Source organism: Phalacrocorax aristotelis, chromosome 15 (genome assembly GCF_949628215.1).
Source record: "Phalacrocorax aristotelis chromosome 15, bGulAri2.1, whole genome shotgun sequence".
Classification (NCBI taxonomy): Eukaryota; Metazoa; Chordata; class Aves; order Suliformes; family Phalacrocoracidae; genus Phalacrocorax; species Phalacrocorax aristotelis.
Window position 1 is genome coordinate 16,977,749 of NC_134290.1, and position 23,689 is coordinate 17,001,437.

The 23,689-nt window shown below is 45.6% G+C and overlaps 2 protein-coding genes and 1 long non-coding RNA gene across 5 annotated transcripts in view; 1 reads left to right on the top strand and 2 right to left on the bottom strand.

Annotated features, from left to right (window-relative positions):
• The window catches only part of PI4KA (phosphatidylinositol 4-kinase alpha), a 65,320-nt gene extending 63,749 nt beyond the window's left edge, over positions 1 to 1,571 (bottom strand). For 2 of the 3 annotated variants that reach the window (XM_075110048.1, XM_075110047.1), the window contains exon 1: positions 222 to 441. In XM_075110048.1, the coding sequence (XP_074966149.1) occupies positions 222 to 428 (207 nt within the window). In that variant the 5' untranslated portion in view covers positions 429 to 441. Of the gene's footprint in view, positions 1 to 221; positions 442 to 1,471 lie in introns of those variants that run through there. The other variant, XM_075110049.1, reaches the window with a different exon arrangement.
• SNAP29 (synaptosome associated protein 29) lies at positions 782 to 10,573 on the top strand. The gene is made up of 5 exons (XM_075110051.1): positions 782 to 1,197; positions 2,651 to 2,847; positions 3,596 to 3,681; positions 4,546 to 4,647; positions 6,355 to 10,573. Exons 1-5 carry the CDS (start codon positions 961 to 963, stop codon positions 6,510 to 6,512), a joined length of 780 nt encoding a protein of 259 aa, XP_074966152.1. The 5' UTR covers positions 782 to 960; the 3' UTR covers positions 6,513 to 10,573.
• A 1,848-nt stretch (positions 10,574 to 12,421) lies between these two features.
• LOC142064868 (uncharacterized) lies at positions 12,422 to 23,640 on the bottom strand. Its single transcript, XR_012663223.1, has 3 exons — positions 22,207 to 23,640; positions 15,041 to 15,209; positions 12,422 to 13,742 (listed from the first exon to the last, which is right to left on the bottom strand). It is a non-coding gene; the product is annotated as an uncharacterized LOC142064868 (long non-coding RNA).
• Between the last annotated feature and the right edge of the window lie 49 nt (positions 23,641 to 23,689).

Consider the following 23,689-nt stretch of genomic DNA (forward strand, 5'->3'; position numbering starts at 1 on the left):
CGCCCGCCCCACGCGTGACAACCCCTCCCGCGGCCCCCACAGGCGCAGTTCGCCCCCTCTCCACGCGTGACAACCCCTCCCGCAGCACCCACAGGCGCAGCCCTCCCCCAACCCCCACACGTGACAGTCCCTCCCGCAGCCCCCACAGGCGCAGCCCACCCGTCACCCCCGCACGCGTGACGGCCTCTCCCACGCACACAGCCGCGCGGGACCCCCCTCACCTTCTCCAGCGGCGCCGGGCTCTGCACCGCCAGCGACCGGGCCAGCGACAGCACGGTGTTGAAGTAGAAGCCGCGCGCGGTGCCCACGCCGCCCCCCCGCCCCGCGCCCGCGGGGGGAGCCGCCGGGGCCGCCGCCGCGGTGGTCGCCGCGGCCGCCGTCGCAGCCGTCGCAGCAGCAGCCGCCGCCGCCGCCACCGCGGCCGCCATGTTGCGGGAGGCCGACGCGTCGCCCGCCCCGCCCCTCTCGCGAGAGCAGCACTTGCCGCAGGACCAGGGAACACCAATCACGCCGCAGAGACAGCGCCGCCCGGGGCGTCTTCACGGCCGGCGGGTTCCCGCCCCGCCCCTGCCGGTGCCCCGCCCCTGCCGGTGCCCCGCCCCTGCCGGTGCCCCGCCCCTGCCGGTGCCCCGCCCCTGCCGGTGCCCCGCCCCTGCCGGTGCCCCGCCCTCCCGCCCTGCCGTACCGCCCCCCAGGCCCAGCTCTGCAAACGGCCGCGCCCACCCCCTTCTCCCCCGCCCTCCGGCGCGGTTGGTCCCGCCCAGCCACCGCCCGCCTCAGCGCCGCCCGCTGCGTTCCTCGCGCACGGAGGGGGCGGCGCGGTGCGGTGCGGTGCGGCGGTTCCGCCCGGCGCGCGGCGGCCTGCGGGCGGAAGGAGCGGCGCGGAGCGGGCCGTGGCCTGAGGGGGCTCGCCGTGAGGAGCGGGCTGAGGACGCCGCCTCCTCTGCGGCCGACGGCGCGATGTCGGCCCCCCCGAGGAGCTACAACCCCTTCGCCGAGGAGGAGGAGGAGGAGGAGGAGGAGGCGGCAGTGGGGTGGGCGGCGGCGGCGGGGGGCGGCGGGGAGGCGGGCGGCACCGAGCGGCAGCGGTACCTGCGGCAGGAGGTGCTGCGCCGCTCCGCCGCCACCGCCGACAGCACCGCCCGCTCCCTCTCGCTGCTTTACGAGTCCGAGCGGATCGGCGTGGCGGCTTCCGAGGTGGGTACCGGCCGCCGGGGAGAGGGGCCATCGGGCCCCCCCCCCCCAGTCCTGCGGCTGAAACCTGGGGGGTCTCGTTCTCCTTCCCCCCCCCCCCCCCCCCGCCCCGAAACATCTCTCTCCAGAGTCACCCAACGCCTCGGAGGCCCGTCCCCCCCTGTGTTACTGCGGGCTGATTTTCTGGGTGCTGTTCTCTGACCACCTCTGCCCGCGCTTCCGCCTGCTTTTAGCGATTGCCGCAAGCCTTGCTAACGGCGATTACATAAATCTTTACCCGTCCGAAAAGTTTTCAGCCCGTCTGTTGCTGACGCGAGCGGCCTGCTCGGTTAGTTGCTCGCGTTGCGCTCGCTTCATCCCGATTAATCATTTCCGTCGTCCCTCGGCGCTCGGTTCGGGCACCGCGTGCGCTCGAGGCGTCGCGCGTGAAGGCCCGTCCGTGGCGTCACCTGCCCACGCGGTGTTGTCCCGAGCGGTGTAACGCGGTTGTCTGAAGCGGCCCGGGCGCCCCTGCTGGGGGGGGGGGGGGGGGGGGGCGCGCTCCTGCTGAGGGGGGGGGGGGGCGCGCCTGCTGAGGGGGGGGGGGGGGGGGGGGCGCTCCCGGCCGCGCCTCTGCGAACTTGTGAAAGCCTCGTGATTTGTTCGCGCAGAAAAGTGCAGAGGAGGAATCAAGAATTTAGGCTTAGCGCGTGGTTCATGGTAAAACTTGAAGTGTATGTGTTTGCTGCTTTATTGAGGGGAAGAAAAGCGCATCCAACTAGAATTCCCCAAAGTTTAGAGAGAACATGAACACAAGTTCTTTGTTTTGCACTAATGTTAGCTGCAGGCAACCTTCTTGCCAGCATTAATCTCCGGTTTATTTTGGAATAGTGTTTGTGCCGCTGAATTAGACACAGTTATATTGTTTTCTATCAGAATTTCTAAATCCCTGCCCTGTTAGTATCAGCTAAAAGATTATTTCTGCAGTACGGGAGAACTCTATTGGTGTTCGTTTCCTTTGGTTATTCTCCTTGTAAATTATCAGGAGCGGTAGTATCCCTTCTCAGTGAAGGTGGCATTGGCAGCTAGAAATAGTTCTGCTTGCTCATTTCGCCTCGATAACCCTTTGCATTTTTGCTCTGTCACCTGGCTGGTGCCGTGCTTGTTCCACCAAGAGGAGACACAAATGTCAACCTGACAAGAGGCCAACACAGGAGATTCCTAGGGGCTGTTTGTAGTGGGTGTCAGGAGCCTGGCACTGAGTGGTGATGGGGATTTTATAGCTGGTCAATGCTGTGGCTGACTAATGACTCTTGACTGAAATGCCCTGGAGGAAGAGTGAGGAAAAAACTGCATGCCTTTAGAAATTATCTACACAGATGAAGGAACTCTGCTATTTTTCTTTCTGCTAAAAATATTTGCTGTTTCAGTTTATCTTGGCTTTACTAGCATCTCTTTTTCTGTCAATATCTGTTAGGAGCTTGTACGTCAAGGAGAGGCACTGAAGCGCACAGAACAGATGGTAGATAAAATGGACCAGGACTTGAAGACTAGTCAAAGGCACATAAACAGCATTAAGAGTGTTTGGGGGGGCTTGGTAAACTACTTCAAAGCCAAACCTCCAGAGAGCAAGCCAGAGCAGAATGGAACCCCTGAATATTACGCTAACAGTAGGTAAGTAAAAATATGTGTTTTACTTGGGACTTACCTCCCACAGCATCTCTGAAATGTCACCAGAAAATAAGAACGAACTTAAAAGATCTGTTGATTCTGTCAAGTAAATTCCTGAGATGGTGTCTAGCTCCCTTTTTCCTTTGAGAAAAATAGTTTTACCTTTATTTGTATTTGTAGTGGTAAGAATAACTTTGTGTTTGTGGGAAATTGATTCAAACAATTACACAAGTAATTCTTTATTCTTCTGAATTATCCTGCTTACTTCAGTCTTATCAGGAAGTCATGATCTGTAGCATTGACACGCTTCCAGTTAACTGTTATGTCTATTTCCCTAGTTTCTATTAAAAGCTGTAAATAAAAATTAATTGCTCTGAAATGACTCTGTCTTACAGTACTTCTCTCTCTAGCTGAGAAATCCATGTGCAGCCTGGTAATGCTGTGTAGATTGATTTCCTCCTTCCCTTCCCCCTCCATCCTCCACTAGAAGAAAGGAATAGCTTGCTTCCAAGACGGAAGATAGAGCTTCGGTTTTGATACCAAGTTTCCACGCACTATTTTCAGCACTAAAGCGACCAGTTCTGCTTTCACTGACGACAAATGCTATTAGTTAATTTTAAAGGAACGTTTTGGATCAGATCTAACAAATTTGCTGCTTTTGTATAAATTTGACACCTGTTCTTGTTTAGCAGATTCGGAATGAGGCCTGTGGTCCATAGGAGTGTTTTCTTTTTCTTCTCTTTATTACTAGATTAAAAGAAGCAATGATGTCTAGTAAAGGACAAGAGTCAAAATACCAGGAGAGTCATCCAAATTTGAGGAAGCTAGATAATCCAGGTTTGTTAACTCTATTTTACACTGAATGTAATCATCAACATGGGCCAAACTTGCACGGTGGTGAAGGCAGAGACTCCTCGGCCTTGCCCAACTGCTGACTTGCGTTGCCACCTAACGCCTGGAGATCTGTATCCCAGCCTTCATGTTTCCCCTAAAACTCCTTATACCCACACTGAAGACATGAAATTTTTTTACTTGGGTACAGATTTTATTTAGCCCTTACTGCGGGGGATTTATGCTGCATCAACTGAAGTCGTTACGTGATTCATGCGGGAAGCGTACAGGGTTTGGTCTTGTTCCCCATTCTCACAATACGTTAACTTCTGTGATGGCTTGTACGTACGAAGTAACTGTTCCTTTATAAAGTGAGGCTCAATTATTTAGCTTAGTAAGAGTGAGAAAGCAGCAGGGTATCTTTATCGTTGTAGTTCTGTAAGTAAAGGAATGCTTTTCGGTAACATTGATCTCCGTTCCACTCCACGTAATATTCAGTGTCTGACCAATAGAGGGCAGAAACAACCCTCTGGTGCCTTGACCTGGGGGAACGCCAACTGCTGGTAGGAGTTACCAGCCTTCCTGCTTCGTTGGTCGGGTGGCTGTTATTTTCTTTTTTCTCTCAGCAGCCTAGTAGACCTACAAAAGGCAGCCCAAGAGAGAATAAGTGTAGCTTAGTAACTGTTCATCTTGGGGGGTGCCCTGTAGATAGTGGTGGTGGGTTACGTTTGATACTCCTGCTAGCAGATTATGTGATTACACGGCAGCTGTGGTCTGACTAATCTTTAACAGCCTTTCTAAAACTTTAAAGCCTTTTCCTGCTAGCTTTTCTTTGTTATATAATAATCTGTATTTTATACTCTTTAACAGACAATGATTTCAGAGCAGATTTAGTTTCTTCAGTGCAAACAGATTCTTACCCGAAGAACCAACATCTGCGAGCTTACCACCAGAAAATTGATAACAACTTAGGTGAGAAAATTGAAGCTGTTTTATGTAATAAATTTTCAATTTTTTGTTCCTAACCAGAGAAGATTACTAAGTAATATATTGCCAACAAACACTTTTTCATTTAGTTCACATGTGAAATCTGATAACTAAAAAAAAATTTGCTTGTATTCTTTGTTTCAAAACTATCTACGTGGCAGAATCCAAAGTTTTATTTCAACATACATTGAATGGTAGAATGCTGTGGGATGTCCGTGGGTCAGCTACTTGTAAATATTAATAACAGATCTGAGTTAGAAATGCATTTAGTGTGAAACCAGCTCGAAAGGAACTGGCTAGGATGCCTGGAATAGTACTAATCTGCTGTGGAAACCGATACGCTATTGGCATCAATATTTCGACTCTTCTGTAGCGTGCTTGTACTTTAGAAATAGTTGGATTTTGAACTGTCCCTGAGCAAAGGGACCTGGGGGAAAACCCCCCACCCAAAAGCATGAGTCCCCTTCGATCACACATTGACAAACACTTACCAGCTGTGAATAAGCCAGCAAATCTCTTGTCATTTGCATGAGGAAATGGTGCCAAAGTATCCCCAAACCCTTGCATTCGGGATATGAAAATGTTTCTATGAGCCATCCTGTAAGCTGACTGGAATATCACTGGGACAAGCAGCCTTATCCGTGCGTTCTGAAAAGCCTTATTAAGCAGGTACTAGTAGCATTAATAAGGGAGTACTGCTTCAAATCGACTTCCAGATTATACCAGTATGGATACATCCTACCTCTTCTCCTAAAGCTTACCACTTACCCTGAAGGATGCATTCCGCTTACCAAACCAACAGTTAAACTTGGATATTAAATTGAGCATCGGTTTGGACCCAGAGAATTTACAACTGTGCACAGCTTTTGAAATAAACATGTTTTGCAGAAAATAGAAGAATCCAAAGGCACTAAATATTTAATTTGTGAATTTGCTGCATTTCTTTTATTACTTCCCAAAACCATTCAGCTGACTTTCTCTTCCTTTGTTCTGTAGCACATATACAAAGTGCCTCTTTGCTTACATGTGTCACTATGCAGCTGACCTAGAAAGAAGAAATTGGAAAGAAATCAGAAAGGAATAGATCAAAGAGAAATAGACAAGCATAAGAGTTAAAGGAAGCACAACTTGTTCTACTCCCAAGCCGTGCAAAACTTAATTGCCTCAGAAGCATTTATACCAATCAATCATGCAATAAAATAGTTTCCTTGTAGCCAAATTAGAAAATCTGGAAACGGGATTTTTCCATCTATCTTAAATAAACTAACTGCTTAAATCTTCAGTCTGTTGATGATACCTCTGCATGAAGCTTAACGAACAGCTGAGGTAGTGAGCTTATGGTATATACTGAGCGGAGAAAAGATGTACCCAACTTTCTACAAAATATGCTTTTAAAAAAAAGTAAAAACTACATGACAGGGTATATAGTTTTATAAAGATCCAATCTGGTTTTAAGCATTTGTAGTTAACTTGTAATGGAAAAAAGAAGGAAGTGATTATTTCTGGTAGTAATGTGGTAGAAGTGTTAAAATACCGGTGCTTCCACTATTGGAGAAGAACTGTCAGACTTGAGCAGTTGTAACTAATGTTTTCCAACCCAGGGCTTTGGAGAAGAGGGAATCCTGGTAGTGTCCATTTAAACAGTATGCTTTATACTGCTTCGCTCTTTATGGTCCCTCTCTTCATTGACAGATGAGATGTCTTCTGGGTTGAGTCGTCTGAAGAACCTAGCTCTGGGTCTGCAGACAGAAATAGATAAGCAAGATGATATGCTGGATCGGCTAACAAAAAAAGTAGAGACACTGGACGTCAATATTAAAAGCACTGATAAAAAAGTCCGGCAACTTTAAAGGATTTTTAGAAATTTTTTCATCAGCGTCAGTTCTTCTTGGATGTCTTATCTCAACCGGTCTCTTAAAAAATCTTGGACAGTGTCAGTTTCTCTTTATTCTGATATGTTACTGATTTTGTTATCATTAAAATGGCATAATCCTAAGTGCAGCATAATACCTTAAATTTCTTCTTTATGTACATGGGAGAAGTGCGTGTTGAGTAAAACCTCTCGGCACTTGGTAGATGCTTTTGTGCTGGACACCCTGCTCAATTGTGTAACCGCGCGTCATGCGCATGGAGGAACGTGCCGCTGCAAACCTTCAGCGTCCTGGGCCTGGGAGCTGTGATGAGAGAAGGAGCTGCGTTTCGCCTCTGTTCTGGAAAGGGGGAACAGAATGCTGCTTTGTGCAGAACAAACGTTGCTAATTCTGTTTACCTACAGCTATTTTAAATTCTGAAAAAATGCTGATTTCCAGCTGTAAAAATAATTTGAAGTGACTGTTCTCTGGCATTTCGGGGGCTTAAGGAACAAAATGTTCTGTGGAAGTTGTAAAATATCAAGGGTGTTGTGCAGTAACGATAATATCCTCTGTGTGTTCCCTTGGCAAAAGTCATCTTGAGAAAACATTGGTTCCACAAACCGTGGGTTTTACGTTTGGGTCACTAAATGCTGTCACCGTTAGTATTTTCAGAAAAGATCTCTAAGGGTATCTTATGGTCTGCAAGGAATGCTGACTGACAGTGACCCAAGAAATTTGGATAACAAAATCAGGACTTAAACGTATGTTCTCTTAAAGATTCATTTGTAGAGATTGTCACCATCTGCTTTTTTATTTTCTGCACTTTCTCAGCTTATTCAGTTAGGCGGTCGTTTGAAAAATAGCTTCCATTTTAGAAATGGAGAGTTGATCTGATATTGCACAAAGAGGTCGTAGGAGATCGTTCTTATTTAACACTTATTTCAGTTGTGGTTAGGTGTTGAGCAGATGCTGTGTTTTCCTGGGTAATGTGACTGTTTCTTAAAAACTCGGCTATGGTTCACGTACCTGCATTGGCTCGGCAGGCGTGGAAAGTTCCTGCCGATAAAGAAAAGCTCAAAAATGTTTTTGAGTCTTCCAGGCACAAATTGGGCCTTCCAATTTGCTTTATTCTTTTGTATCACTGTAGAACAAAATAATTGCAATTCTGCTCCAGCCTGAAGACATGACACTGACAACTTGCTGTCTGTCTTGAAAACAAGTAAGTTACTTGGGTTGGGAGAGGCCGAGGGACCTCTGTCAGTATTGGGACACCCGTGTCACGACTGACAGTGAGCGGCTCAGGAGAGAGAGGTACTTTTTTGAGCTGGTGCCACGGTGTGTTATGAATCGAAGGAGGACCTTGGTGTTCAGGGCAAACAAGCTTGTGTCCTTCAGGAACATCACATGAACACCCTCCCTTTTCTGCAAGGGATTTGTTACCTTGAGCTCGCCTGGTACAAAGTGCACCCAGTTGTTAAGGAGATAACAGAGTATGAGCCTTTTATGTTTTACTTTCTCTCCTGAAAGTTCCTTTGTAGAAAAATAAATCACTAAAAAAGCTAAACTTGGACATAGTATTATGGAAGAAAATACTATTCCTGGAGTTAGTAGCACAGTAGAGTTGTGAATTAGATGTGAGGTGAGCCTTTGTTTGCCCTTATGTTAATGATGTCGTTGATTTCAGTCCCTGAAAAAGTGTTTTGCAGGGACATAAAACTTCAAGAGCTATTGAGTAACTGCTTTTTAATTTTCACTTTGTGTCACTTATGCTCATTTGGAACCATAAAAAAGCCTTATTAATACCAGTGTATCATCTAACTGCTTGAGTGTATACCACAACTGATTCTCTTACTCTGATAGAATATTTATGAATGGTATGATGTGATGTCTCAAGATGGTTCATACACTTATTTAGTAAATGACACAATCATAGTTTTCAAAATGTTAAGTACCTCAGTGAAGGAAGATTGAAATTTTTAGTTTCTTATTTCACCTTCTCCTTTTAATGACAAGGGTGACGAGACTTGTGTTTTCCCTTATCCCAGTGCTGGTTAACAGAAATGCTTGCATCTTAGAAAGGATGCATAAATTCTCTCCAGAAAAGAGGACACAAAAAACTGCAGAGTAGTTAATAACTCTCCTTTCAGTGTGAAGTCTGCCTTCACCTGGATGCAACTATTTAACAACTAAATTTTTTCCGGAGCAAGAATTTGGTAACCGGGATGTGCACTGAGACCTCCACTGAGCGATGGTTAATGGAGGCAAAACATAGCTGGCGGATCTGGTTGTTCAGTGTAATAAGACATGTGGAGTGTGAATCCCAGCAAAAATTTGTGTTGATATTCGGGTGAAGTGTGTTGCCTCTCTGATGTAAGCTGTTCCATCTTCTTAGTCTAAATTATTTCACAAAACGAAGTCAAGGTTTTGGTCAACTGTTTAGTTGTATGAGCCTTATGAAATGTTTACTGTTCCCTGGATATCTTTGATGCCTTTAAAAAGACAGGCAGAGAAGGGGAATTAAAAAAATGAATCCCTGTTTCTGCTTTGAGAACCTTGTGATCCAAGCAGACTGGAAAACCAGGATCTCAGCCATGTGGGATTTAAACAGGGGTCAAATTTCTCATCTCCTAACAGTCCCATTCACTGTCTCAGCAATGTATGGTTTTGTTTGCTTAGGCTTTCCTGCTCTATTTATTTTTGATTTTTTAAAATGGTCTTGTTTTAAAGGATTATTTCCCACACCAGATTTCTCTTGTGGGGAAAAATAGATTGTGCATGGGTATAAATGGATTTCTGCCAAAAACTGAATTCCCTTTCTCAGCTTGCATATGGATGCTTTATGCTGATAAAGAACTTAAGTCCAACTGACCCGAGGAGACAACACTATTTTGTAATAGTGATGGACTTTCTTTGCTCGTTACAATAACTTTCCATCCTGCAAAAAGGAGAAATTAGGAAAAAACCAAAAACATTATTTTTGCCTCTACAAGAAACGTCATTTTGCGTGTGTTATGAAGGAGCTATTTCTGTATTACTATTACAGAATTTCTCTGTATTACTGTACTTACTATTTCCTGAGCTAGAGTTTTATTTCTTCTTGGATACTGTTGAAAAATTTACCTTGTGCAGGGTATAGGACTTCCAGAAGAAATGTAATTTACACTCAAGCGCTAGCTTGATAAATGATTTTGCCTGAATACTCATGCTGGCATAGAAATTGGTGTCCTTGCAGCAAACTAGCTCTGGTTAATTTCGTTCTTACTGGCTTGAGTAGAGGCTTAATATTACAGTCAGAAGAAGATAGGGAAAAAAAAAAAAGTAATCTTTATAAAAAGCGACTGTTTTCTCAAAATGTTTGCTAATACATTTTGAAAACGTTTTTAAATGCCAGGAAGTTGCATACCCTTCATAACGTAGCTATAAGAAAACATACTCTAAAAATGGCAAGGAAGAAAACCGAAGTGGGCATAACCAGTATCTGACTACTGATTCCTAGGTGTGTTTGATTTTTATGTTTCCTGAGCATTGAATTAAATATTGTAACAAATGATGCGTAGCTGAATTTTAGTCTGTACTACAAACACTTGTTGCTGTGCTGAACTGCTGGCCTCCTGAAATCGCTGGGACACGATATGGTGTCGGGGGGGTTTTAATGTGTGAAATTTGTCTGAAATATTTTGCTGCCTTGTTTTTGTGAAGTGATGTCGTTTGTTAAATGGTGAAATAGAAAATACTTTCCAACCACTCTGCCTTCTCGACAGATTTTTGTAGGCATTTTTACAAGCATAACATCATGTGGAGGATATGTGTTAATGTTGACTTTGGAATACATGGGGCTTAATTTTCAAAATCACAAGTAGTGATTATTTGCGTCTACGGCTTTCTTAAATAGTACTTTAATTCCGTGCCACCCAGGTATAACACTTTTTATACAAATCAAATTGAAATATCTTTTTCTTTTCTTTAAATGCTAAACTGGAGTGTGGATCAGCAATTCAGGAGACTGAACAAAATGAGTGTTGAATGGTAAAGTGGTCAATAAAGGTGCTTATTGATAATGGAGAGTGTTTGCATTTATTTCCCAAAATTCTTTGATTACAACTTCATTGACACTTCTTTCCCTTAATAAGATGTGTTAGAATGCTGGACCTACTCTCAGGTCTGTGCCAGAATGGCAACAATTTTGCAGCTGGTCTGTTTTGTTTTCTGGGAATAAAAAGAGGGTATTACGCTTCTACTTGACTCTTGAATAGATTCTTCTGCATCCTGGAAGAGGAATGCAAACAGGCATTTATTTGTGTAAACCTTTAACTTGTGATGATAAAATAATTCAAGATGTTGCTTGAAAAGTAATCTTGCCGTAGTGCTCGGCATTATCAGGAGTATCATAAACTGGATGTGTGCGTGCACAGGGCAGGTGGGGCAGGAGTAAGGCAAAAAAACCACACCTACTGTCTTGAAAACTTAACACGTACAGGTATGGAATATTCCTGTGGGGTCCCAAATCTGGTGTGGCAGGAAACGTCAGCATGTCCTGGCCTTCAGTGGGGTCTTACCTGTACACAAAGGGAGGAACTTGGCTTCTGCACTTTATTTTGTATTAGAGTTTAATTTTGTTTGATACCACAAAGCAGACGTTCAGAAGTGCTGTCACAAAAGCTCTGAAAAGGGAAAGTCAATATGATAGAGATTGACAGATTGGTTTTTTTTTTAATTCTGGTAACTTTCACTGCCTTTATGCTGAGAGTTCTTCAGCAGCTGGGAATTGAGAGCTCCTCCACCTCTGCACTTTATTGTTGCATATAGAAAAATCAAAATAATGCAGAGAGCACAGTGGAAGGCAGTAGAGAGTGGAGCAGCGCCGTGGATTCTGGATCTCTGCCGGGAATATTATTATTATCCTGCTCTGCTTGCACGGAGAATCAGTCTGAGTCTGAGGGATTATTTCACACAGACCTGCTTATTGATGGCTGTTCGGGCATTTCAACCCTTCTGCGTTTCCTCCAGGACCTCCTCACATACAACACAGTCCCTGCCTTTCTGGGAAACGAGGGAGGGAAGGGGAGGTAAGAGACGCTCATGCATGTATGTAAAACCAGGCAGAGTGGGTGCCCTCGGGATGCTTCTGCCTGCCTCTTCTGCACTTCTGAAAAGAGGTTTGGTTTTAGGAGGACGTTCTGCAACTTTCATTTCATTTTGGCAGGTGGCTGGTTGGTTTGTTTGCTTCCAGGTAAATACAGTACATATGCCTGAAATGGGAAAACATGAAGAGCAACTGCATTGGGGCTGGAACTGAAGGCTTGGTAAGGCTCACTTGAAAGAAAGCAGGGAAGCATCCCCAGGATAAACAGACTGCAAAATCGGGAAGATCCCTGAGTGCCGGGCAGGGTTTTCTGAACACAGTGGCGCTGGGGCCCTGCCTCAGTCACAGAAAGCACAGATGGGTTGCGACTTTGCTGTTGGCAGGCAGAACCTTCTAGAAAATGGGCTTCCAGCTCTAGCTGTGGATATTTGGGGGAAAACAATGGACCTCTGTGGTGTCTTCATTCTAGACGATCCTTCTTTTTCCCCCATGTTAGTTGTAAATTAACATTGTAAATTTCTGTTAATGGATAGCGGTCATTTGCCAATGGTGAGCTCTGCCAGCAGATCAGCATTCTGAAGAGCCGCTAGAATTTCTATTGCTTGGAAGAAACCTTTGCCCAGCTGCAGTGTGTCTTGCAGCCTTCCAGGGCCAGCTGGGGCCGCAAGAGTACGACATGTGCCACCAAGGCCGTGCTGTACCTGTTGGCCCTTCAGTACAGAAAGAAAACAACACTGTTTGGAATGTGTATGTTGGGTGCTGACAGCCCTAGAGGGTGGGAGACACTGCCCAAAAAAGTTTAAGAACAGGCATGTTAGAGATGTTGGGAAAAACTATACAGTTCAATGATTTTCCTTTGATTTTACTCCACAATATTTCCTACTGACATTATGTATTGTGTAAAGCAGGTAAAGTCTGGCCTCTTTATTCCTGACTTTTAGTCTCTCCCTACATTCAGGCAAGTTATAAATCAAACATTTGCCTTGTCTCACTGAACATTTCCTATATCTTTCCCAATCTTTTTCCTTGCTCTTTCATCCTTTAAATTCACCCACTCTATCCTATGGGAACGAAACAGCTACCAGAACAGCTTTTCTTCAATACGCTCTCACCAGTGTATTAATTTTGCCAGTCCTAATTGAGTTCAAGTTACGTCAGTACTAAAATCTGACTTGCCCTAAGGTTTGAGCCCCAGAATTCTCTTAGAATTTCTGTGCAGCCCCGGTGTTTGTTTGCATCTAATATTTGTTGGCTGGGTGGTGTTTACTGGCGAGCGTCTTCAGGTGCCTTTGAAGAAAAGTTCCTGCAGGAATTCCCTTGTGTGGAGCAACTGAAAGGGGTGGTGCCACAGTCTGCTCTTGGCTTCCAGTAAGATCCCCAGCAACGGCAGTACTAAGTTACTGCGTACCAATGCTCGTAAGGTCTTGATAGTCTTAACTTCATTGCCCTATTTTCACCATCACCTTGTGTCTGGACTGGCCAATCTGTTTACATCTCTGCCTGCTGGTCCTCTTGGGTGATGACAACAGGATGTTCCTTCCTGCCTCGAGTGAAGAGGAGGCAGAGAGGCTGCCAAGAAATCCAGCAGTGTGATGTAAATAGTAAGGTTACAAAACTCACAGGAGAAAGCAAGGGTTAAAACCCAATTGCATCCACCTGCCCCTGGAGAAACCTTTGCGAGGGAGGGACATTATTCCTCCTGGACTAATGCATGCAGGATGACCAGGACTGAATGTCTGTGGACTCGTTACTTGTAATTTGACTTGTGGAAAGCCAAGGACTCTTAAAAGGCAAGAGTTTGATGGAGACTGAGACAATTCAAAGTTCTGCAGCCTTCTGCCCTGAAAATATGTAGGCTGTGAACAACGCTGCAGGGGAGACCTGTGAGTCATTTTATCTGCTGCATCATACATTGTTGCGCTATAGGCTGTTGGCGTTTCTGGCACTTACTCCCAAAGCCGCATGCAGTAATACAGTATGGATGGGAGCTGGCAGCAGCTGTGGCTGCTGATCCTCAGTCCCCGCCAGTGGGGTTCTCCCCACCTCCCCACGTGTGCTCGGAGTGGCAGCACCGGCGCGGTCAGGGGCAATGCAGCAGCCTGCTTCGCCGTGGCCAGCCTCTCCTCCACGTGCTCCATGTTCAGCTGTGACAGAGCCACACAGAAAACATTAATTAGAACATACTGTGTCACGATATGGAGAGGAGGATGTTCTTTCCTAAGTGACATAGTTGCAATAACTCGGTGATGGGTTAATTTTTGTTGGTACATATTAAGCAAGATCTAATAAACTAAAACTGAGCTGCAACATTAAGCAAAGTGCAGGTGAGAAAACTAGCTTGTCAGCGTCCTGTTATCAATGCACCAACCTTATTAAGCCACAGGACAACCCTAGTGTGCTACAAACTGGCATTTGTGGCACAGCACAACTAGCCTTGTTCTCAAAAGACATAAAAATGGCCTTGAGAATACAGAAGTGCTTTAGCAGGTCTGCTTTCTCCCACTCCTGATTAAGTGGCAGAGTCTTCCCAGCTAAACAAAAATATCACAGGGAATCTTTGTGCTGAATCACAGCAGACAATATTAAACAGGTTCCACTCCTTTCTGTGCACATGCTTCCTCTTAATGCTCACTTGTACCAATTGGGAATATCCTCCCGTATCAGTACTCTTTTCAGAAGCGTGTATAAGCTGTAGTTGAGCTCCTCTATCTGATCTTTCATCACTGCTGACTCTGAAAAGCTTTTTTCCTTAGCTGTATCCCTCAGCGATTTTATGTGCCATCCAAGCAATGCACTCATTACTGAAATTTGTGTGGTTTAGTAATTTCCTGGCACAAGGATTCGAAAACATGTGGGAGGAAAAATGGAGACGGATTTTTCCATCTCCAGGTGTTTAATTCCTGAATCCTTGCTCTTGACCCCTTCAAATTGCTTTTTGTTGAGCTGCGTTTCAGCTGCTTGCCCAGCGCAGTGCCTGAGACAGACAGCGCGGACAGACTGCCATCCTTGCCGCTGAAGGTGGTGGGAAGGCAGCCATTCTTAGGAATCCGATGTACCTGACTGCTCTACCTTTCCTAGCTTTGAATTTCTGGAGCTGTTTTCCTTTCTGCAATCTCTATAAGCTAAACACACACTTTAATACTCAGTGTTTGACACACAATATTGAGGCCTTATGCCCCACTCAAGCTAACGTGAGCTGTGCTGGGTTTCCAGAGGCAGTGTGCCAGGAGCCCGAGGGCTCCTCCTGTGCCCCAGTGAGGTACGATGGCCAGCACAGCCAAAGCAGCTCTTCACCGTAGGGTACAGCAGCGCGTTGCCAGTTTCCACGTGTCCCTGGGCGCCAGCAGCTAGTGGCAATGACAGAGCCACGGGGTTTGGGTGCGCTGGAAGGCGAGAGGCTGGAGCCTTAACTCAAGACCGTACTTACGAAACAGGCGCGCACTTGTGTTGCGCGTCACATTAAAACCATTAAGCTTCCGTACATCTTTGCAGCTAGGCATGTGTAGATGTGTTGCTGAGTCGGTCTGGCCACGTTAATCATCTGTGTGAATCTCCAGGGAACATCTCTGCTGCCCCAAGTGTCTCAAGTGTCAGGGTTACGAAGCCAGTTCCTGTAAGAACAATTTTCATTTGGTATTTGAGAGAATCATTCACTCCGACTTACCCTTCCTTGGAGTAGGGACAAATACCAGAATTAGATAACATTTGAAGGGGCGTTTGTTAGGCCTCTACAACCTTGTTATGTACCTGCCTAAAAAGACTCCAGATGAACAGTATGAAGAAAAGGGAAAGAGCTTCCGGTGACAGCCTCGGACGCTCTGTTGTTTAATTGTTCAGGCATCCGTAGGCCATGTAGTATAACACAGCATGGTTTTATTTTGACTCTCATCAACTGCTCTGCTGTTTCAGTACCTCTGTCTGTAGTATGGAGAGGCTGGAAGATTGCCAAGTAAAGGAAAGTCTGTGTGTGAACAGGTGGCAGGGATAATATGTAAATCTGGTGGAAAGAGGCAATTAAAGGCAGTCTTGAGATATAATGGAAAATAGACAATATTGAGCCTCATCAGAAATATCGACATAAACAGCAGCTACTCTACAATGTCTCTGAAGTGAACTTTGTTGCTTTAAATAACTGCGTTCTACAGAAAACAGATGGATTATGAAATCTGTGAGCAGTCTTCCAGAAAACAGTTTGGTCTTCAGGAACATGCCCGTGTTGATGATCAGCATATCCTCCTGGCACAGGGGGACAAAAGGCTGCCTCTCCCTGCTGTTGTATTTACATAATACCACGAGGAACTGGGAAGTTGGATTACACGTAAGCCAAATATAGCTGAAAATAATACTGCATGTCGTATGTAACGAGGAATGGAGATGAACAGAGAGAAAGCAATAGCCGAGATAAGCGGTATCACACATGCTGCCTTATCGCTTCGTAGCCCAACAGCTGAGGAGGTAACACACCAGCCAAACAAACCAGGAAGCCCCAGCTAACGGGAGGGACCCCGCCGGAGCTTACCAGAGTCTTGGTATCGCCAGCAAATCCAACTGCATCATTTTTTGACAAGAGTGGGAAGGGACAGACCATTCCAAAATGTTTACCTTTATATTACAAATGAGGATGGACCCAGGGGGTGTTTTCATCCTATGGCCTATATTTGAACATCTTTGTTTTGGAATATTTGACCAAAAAGCTCAGGGCAGTTTCCTGTATTCTACCAGACATTTATACAGCCGTTTGTTTGCTCCCTTTGTGAATGAGTAGGATCGGTCACAGCCCAGACACAGCAAATCAAGCTCCCATTTCCAGACACAAACTTGGCAATATGCATTAACTGAACATAGTTCTTGCATCAGGCAACACATCATGTGCTGTCTCAGTCACATTCTGAGCTGAAAGAGAAACATGCAGATACATATTTAAGGATCTTTGCGAGGGCCTGTGAAAGTGGTTACTTCTTAACACAAAGCCTGTTTTTTTCAATTCTTCACTTCTCCTCTTCCAGCATAACCAAAGAAACAAAAGAAGATTGGCTTATTATTCTTAACAGTTATGCTTTAGTCTTCATGAGATGGAAATGGATAGAAACACACAAAGATGACTCACTTCTGATGTGCTCTGGCTACGGAGCCTTACTCGATCCAGAATTCTAAATGTGTTCATGCTAGACTCTGGTTGAGTCAGAGCAAACGACTTGTGGAGAGGGAAAACTCTGTCACTGGGATTAGAAACCATTCCTTTGCTTCCTGGATGTGGAATTGCATGGTGCAGACAGGGGGAGGCAACTAAAAGCTACACCATAACTGCACCTCCCCACATTCCCTTTGAAATCAGTACTTCATTAGGTCAGATTTTTCCATGATGAGGACCAAAGATCTGCACAGAAATGCGACCAGAAAATGCTGAATAAATGGGTAACTAGCACTTTGTATGCTTCCCCTTTCATTTTTGCATTTGCTAAAGACACTCTGCATATCTGGAACAGCACAGTTTGACAAAAATTGACATCACTCTTTTTACATTGCAGGGCACCTCTCAGGCCCTTAGAAAAGCAGGAAGCACCAAATACTCTTTAAATTCAGGGAGGTCTTTCTAAAAAGATAGGCATTTATAAAAAGATTAACTATGCTCTAAAAGATAGGATTGTAAATTCCCTTCTGGTGCTTGTTAAGGCTACATCTGCACAAGAGGTTTTTCTCCCTTTATTTAACATCCCTCATAGAAGTAGTGTCAGTTACAGTGAAAGCACTGGCATGAAGGGGCACAGCTGTCTTAAGCTTGTGTCATCTAAATTCATCTAGTGACAGGGTAGCAAAAGTGCTTATAATTGCTTCTGCTACCACTGGTAGGAATGTTTTTAAAGGTAATTTAGACATTTCATTACGAGGACTTCGAGCTTGTAAGTCCGTGCTTACCTACATTTTATTCTAGCTCAGCCATCTTGCTTGTTATTTTCTCAAAAATCTAAAAGGTAGCAAATGCGTATGGTGTTGAACCTCTCTGGGAAACATCTTTGTGCTGCGTTTGTGTCTTTAAAACTCTAGTTAAGACTGAAGTTCCAGAAAAGCCAGTCTGTAACATTCAGGTTATATATGTCATTAAGAACCATGAAATACAGAGAACTTCCATTAAAACCTGTTCCACAAACAATTCAAGACAGAGAAAGACAAGAGTGAGTAAGAAAATTAGGGTGGCTTTTATCTTCAGCTTCCTGAAATCCTACAAGCTGACAGAAAAAACCCAGGGCCTTTGTATTACATGGTGTAATAAAAAACTGTTTTTGAAGGGGAGAACATAGTTCAGGAAACAAAGCTGTTTTCAGGAGGGGATTTCTGAATGTACCTCTCAAGTTAATGCAGACAAAGGTACAGATTCATACAAAAGCAGGAATTTGGACATAAAAATAGGGAACAAAAATATTTAATGAACAATGAAACTAATTCAAGAAGGTGTAGACCTTGGTCAAAGATGTTTTTTCCATTATTTGGGTTGACCACTTCATAGATTTGCCAGTCAAGGCTGAGCTCCCACTTGAGCCATTCCTTCTAAATAAAAGGCTTTCTCCACTCTCTGGCTGCCTATTTTCATGAAACTTGTAGAAATCTACTATCTTTGAGCTTATTCCTCTCTATCACATATGGCTGAATTTAGCCAATGGTCTCAAAACTTACTATGGTGGGGAAAAGGCAACAGGCAAACGTAGGGAAAGCACAGCCATAAAAGACTCGTTTCCTCCTGGGGACGTGGGGAATTCATAGCTTATGAATTTATAGAGTGCTTCTTTCCAGGACTAAGAGAAGGGGAAATATATTGTAAAGGCCCTACAGAAAATTAAAAGTCTGTTTACCATCTGCATGGTTTACTGCTGTACTCTAAAATGTAATGGGGTTTCTGCTTTTCTTGGCTTTATTCTATTTCCTGGATAATATAATAATGATGTTAGGAAAATGAACACTGAGGTTTCCCTGTCAAGGGTCTATTTCAAAGCAAATAGCTAAAAGGCCCGAACAGTAAATATATTCAGCATTTCCCAAATTACCCCATTAATCTGCAATTAGAAAACATTGGCTCATTCAGTCTTGCTGTAGGACAGAGGTAATACCCAGAAGACCCCTCTGGGTCCTTTCCAGCCTTTTATTCCCATATCCTGTTTATGCACACTTACTAGTTGTGCTCCTAAATGGTATTTAACCACTCAGACCACTTAGGCTAAGACTTTACTTGGTCTACTTAGAAGTGTAGCTTGGTTTCTGACATTCCAGAACTAGTGAAATTAGCAATAGATGCACATTTGATTTACATTGGCTACCTCATTTCTTTCCATTAGTTATATTTTCAGTGAACACGTTCACCGCCTATCCACTTGATGGATGACCTGCCAGAGGAAACACTCTGAGGAATTCAGCTTCTAAAAGGTTGACGTAGCAAGCAGCCCTGACCCATCTGTCATGATTTTGAGGACAGACGTTGACTCCCGTGCCCTTTATTCCGCTTTGCGTCACTGACCAGTAGACCTCTGTTTTTACAAGGCCGGGCTGGAGGAGTTGCAGCTTCAGCTAATACACTGCCGTCCAAGTCATTCAGCATCTCACTGCAAACCCTGGAGAACGCGAGTGTCCAGAGAATAAGCAAATGACTGTATGAATGCACAGAGAGTGTGAATGTCAGCGCACTGCACAAAGGCAGAAATGACTCTTTAAATGGAAACGCTTCTGGGAAGAAAGACAGGCATATTGTTTGCAAGCTAAAAGTAAATTATGTATCATCGTGGCATTAGCTCTGTGGGGCATCTAAAGACCTCCAGCCTGCACTGCTACTGCCTCAAGACACTTCTGTTCATTTTGACATTAAATGCCATCAGAATCTATCATCTCCAGTGGAGCTTTCCATGCATGGGGAACACAGGATGGGCTTTCACATACCAAACTAAATTCATAAAGTGGCCTTTATCAAGAACACGTCACCACCAGAACAGGGGATTTCCTTTAAACACTAAGCAAGCATGTGCAACGAAATTCTCCTGCCAGAGAATGAACTAGAGGAAATCTAAACATTAAAGTTACATATTAAACAGCTCCACAACAGAATCTTTACATTTCAAATAATTTCTCCAAAAGCATTACAACTTTTACGAGTCTGCTCTCAGGAGCTTGTGCAATGCCTTACAAAAACCTCAGCAGAAACTCATCCAGAGCCTCAGAGTGCTTTGTATGACCCAGTTATGCATTCAGTAAGAACAGATGGGAAAAGGAGAACTGTATTCCAGGAGAAAAGAGCATTATCTGAATGGAAATTTGCACTAAAATTGAGAATGACAGCAGGACATGAACAGGGAGTCAGTTCTGGATGTGAGATGATGAGAGGAGACAGTTCTTCACTCAGCAGTGAGGAGCCTGTTGGAATGAGAGAAGGACAGATGGGAGGAAAGGGGAGGGCTCCACGGTCTCCAGGAGACAAGCTGGAAAGAAGTCCAAGGAGTGAGGGTGTGGTTTGAAAAACAAGGAGTACTATTTCAAACTGGATCCTGAAGCAAGCAGGGCAGTCAGTGAGGGCCTTGAGGTGCACGAAACATCCACTTTCCCTGTGAGACCAAATCAGAACTTTTGGAGCTGTTGTGACGCTCTGCCTTTGCTGCACCACAACATCGTTGTGCTGTGACTGCTGATACAGCGTTCCTAAGGTTCGCATTTGTCAGTTAGGCAAAACATTGACACTCAGACAGCGCCAGTCAGCATGCAGCTGGGAACAGATGTGGATCAAACATCTGCGTTCAATTCCGTGCCATCCGCATCAGCTCTCCAGCAGTTTGTCGTGGTCAGCTGCACGGTCGTGCAGACTCCCTGTCGCTTGGAGCTTCGCTTGTTCACGCTCAGGCAGGTCTCCCACTGCCAGCAAGTCACACAGGCCAGAGTATGTGCTAGTGCCTCTTGGGGTTTTTTATTCAAAGCAGTAAAGTGGCCAAACATTCGCAAGTGGAACACACTTGTAGTTGAACGGTGATTTGAACTGATGTTGTGGAGCAAGACTCTGAGAGGAACGCTTAAGAGAAAGGCACGTTGGTTTTCCAGTGAGACTTCCTTGGCTGATTCTGTGGGAAGACGACCAGCAACATGTACAATACATATAACATTTTTCCAAGTAAATAACAGCCTCTCCAAGGCAAAAATGCAGCTCTTCTCAGGGCTGCTTTCAAATGCTGAAACAGAGCATCAGTCTGCCATCCATAGGAGGAGCCAGAAAACCAAGCATCTGGAGGAGAGCAAGCTCTGAAAAAATAGAGAAACATTTAACAGGAGCATTTCCATTTGCGTGGTTGAAGGATTGCTAGGGATTACGCCCTTCCCAGCTGGTAAACGCTGTGGCTCTGCTACACAGCAGCAAGAGAGCAGCAGTTAGCTCATCAGAGGGGTACCGGCACAGCGCACGCTTAGAAGCTTGAGACCCTTTACAGTTCCTTTTAATAGACCACAGACTGTAGGAGACTTATGTTAAATAAGGCCAGTAGTGTCTTTCCATTGAGAGCTCCCAAGCCAAACACAGAAAACAAGGTTAAAAGACTCAGTTAAAACATCCGTGCACACAGCTGGCCGTACAGAGGACAGTCTCTTTAGCTATGGAAGCTTAGCTTGTTGCAAAGTGGAGAAAAGATGGCAAAGGACATTTCCCATTTTTTTCATTTGTTCCAGATCCCGAACACCATCAGCTAGCTTTTAGAGCTGATCGTGCTTGCGAAGGATCTAACCCTTGCGATCAGCAAAGCCAAGCGGTGAAACGAACAGATATTTAAACACAGAACAGTGTAAAGAAGGTACAAATGAGAAAGACCTCAGCAGACAAAAGTGTGGCAAAGCACTTTTACGTAGAGATGCTTTTTCTACTGCAGAAATTACGGGATGTTGTAATTAGGATTTGGCCAGCTGGGAGTGGGCATGAAGCATTATATTATTAAAACTAGATTGAAGAAATATAATAGAGTTTTAATTTTAATTATACTTTAAAAGATTCTTGATTTCCTTAGCCAGTGATCCCTCTAGTTCGTGTCAGCAGTTCAGTGCCAGACTACTAAGAGTGATTGCACAGAGTACACAGTGATTTTTGTGCACTTGTAATTCTCAATAATAAAAATATCTGAGACAAACCTGTTGTTTCTTCCCTGTGCCACATTTTTAAAAATATAAATGATATAAAAATATATATCCTATAACTATGTACATTACTTAAGAGGTCCTAATTCATTTGTGAAATAAGTGATGAAAGTCTGTGGCTTGGTTGTTTTTTTTTTTAACCAGAGCTCGTTAGCTATAAATTGGAAAGCAAAAGCTAGTAATTGGAGCTTTGGATATAACTAACTAGCATCCATAAAGCGATTGTGAAGGAGGGTAGTTGACACAGGCAAACACAGATCAAGCTCATTATACCAGAGTGGGCTGGTGACAGATCATGTCCTGACGTCCCACTGATGGTCTTGCCTCTGCAGCACTGTTGACTCGCCCTCATTTAGAAGTTGCTACAGCTAATGCACCGTAAACATACTGCTACTAGCAAACATACGCAAGAGATACTACTCAACCCCCTTTGGAGACCACGTAAAGAAAAGTTGGCTCTACCTCAGCTCCGTGTTCGCTTCCTTTTGAGAGAACAGACCTTGGTGCCTAACTCCAACTGTGAGTCCTCCGGGGCGAGCTACAGATCCCAGATTCCCCGAGGGATGGGGCTTTAGCGGCACCTCAGTCCCAGCTCCTTCTGCCACCTGCTCAATGGGCTGTTCAGGGTTTCCTCAGTCCAGCTGTAGACCTCCACATCTCCCACGCGTGGCAACAGGGTCCCCACGGCTGCAGCCTGCGATTGTGCATGGCAGCAGGAACCAAGATGTCTCAGCAGAGCCATGCCTACGATTCCTTCGGAAACCTAACCCAGTTTTGGTAATTCCCAGCTCCGTGTATTAGAATGAATGAGGTCAAGTAAAAATAATGGGGTTTTAAATTGTAACATATTTGGAATTGTTTTAATCTGCCTTCTGGTTTTGAGTCTTCAGGGGTACCTTGTTCAGCTTTTCTTTGCAACCCACATCATGAGAAACTAATTTACAAAAATTAAATCAGAGATTCTCCTGTAATCTTGTCTTTCCTGTTAGCTGGGCTCTCTGGGAAAATGTGGACAACACCGTGCTCACGATAAAACTGCTGGAGCTAGCAACACCTCAGCCATCAGTCTCTATCTCAAAGGATTATTGTAATTTAGAAGAAACATAATGGCAGTAGCGCTACCTTCACCTCCCCCATCTGATGCTAATGGGTCAATTGGGAGTGAGGGTGTTGATATGCCTCTTGCATGTTGGACCCTCCACTTCTTTGTTTTTCAGTAACTTCTCAATTTATGACATCCGCTCTCCAGGGAAGGAACCCTATTGCCATTTAGAAATCCAAGAGGGCAGAAGAGCAGGATGGCTTTTCAGACACACCTGGTACCAGTCACAGAGCTCAGCAGCAGCCCTTGGGCACGGCAGTAGGGAGCGAAGCCCACGCCGCGCCTCGGCCTGCGGGTGGGCCGAGGGCAGCCACGCCGCCCGAGGGGCTGCCCTGGCCCTTGCGCCCCGAATGGAGGCCGCGACCGTCGAAGGCCACGCGTGCCTCTGCTCCCCTGCGGCAGGACGAGGGGTGCCCGCCCGAGGAGGAGGATGAGGAGGATGAGGGAAGCTGCTCTTTGCCACGATGGCAGGTGCTGGCCCCACAGGCACACGGAGCCGGCCTGCTCCCGGCCTTCAGTGCCCACCACGGGGCACACGCGCAGCGCCGGGGAGCCCCCCGCCCCTCTCCTCACCCACGGCGGGAGCGCCGCGGCCCTGAGGGGAGCGTCGCCCCCCGCATCCTCGCCCCTGCTGAGGGAAACGGCGGGAAGGGACGCCGCTGGACAGCTGGGGGGCTCCCGGGGGTCCGTGTGAGGCAGAGAGCGCAGGGGGCTCCCGGGGGGCCGCGGGGGGTCCCGGGGCGCTGCAGGGTGCCGCACTACCCGCCCGCCGCCGCCGTGGGGAGCCGGGCGGGGGGCGGGGTCACGTGAGTGCGTGTGGCAGCAGCGGAAGGATACCTGGGT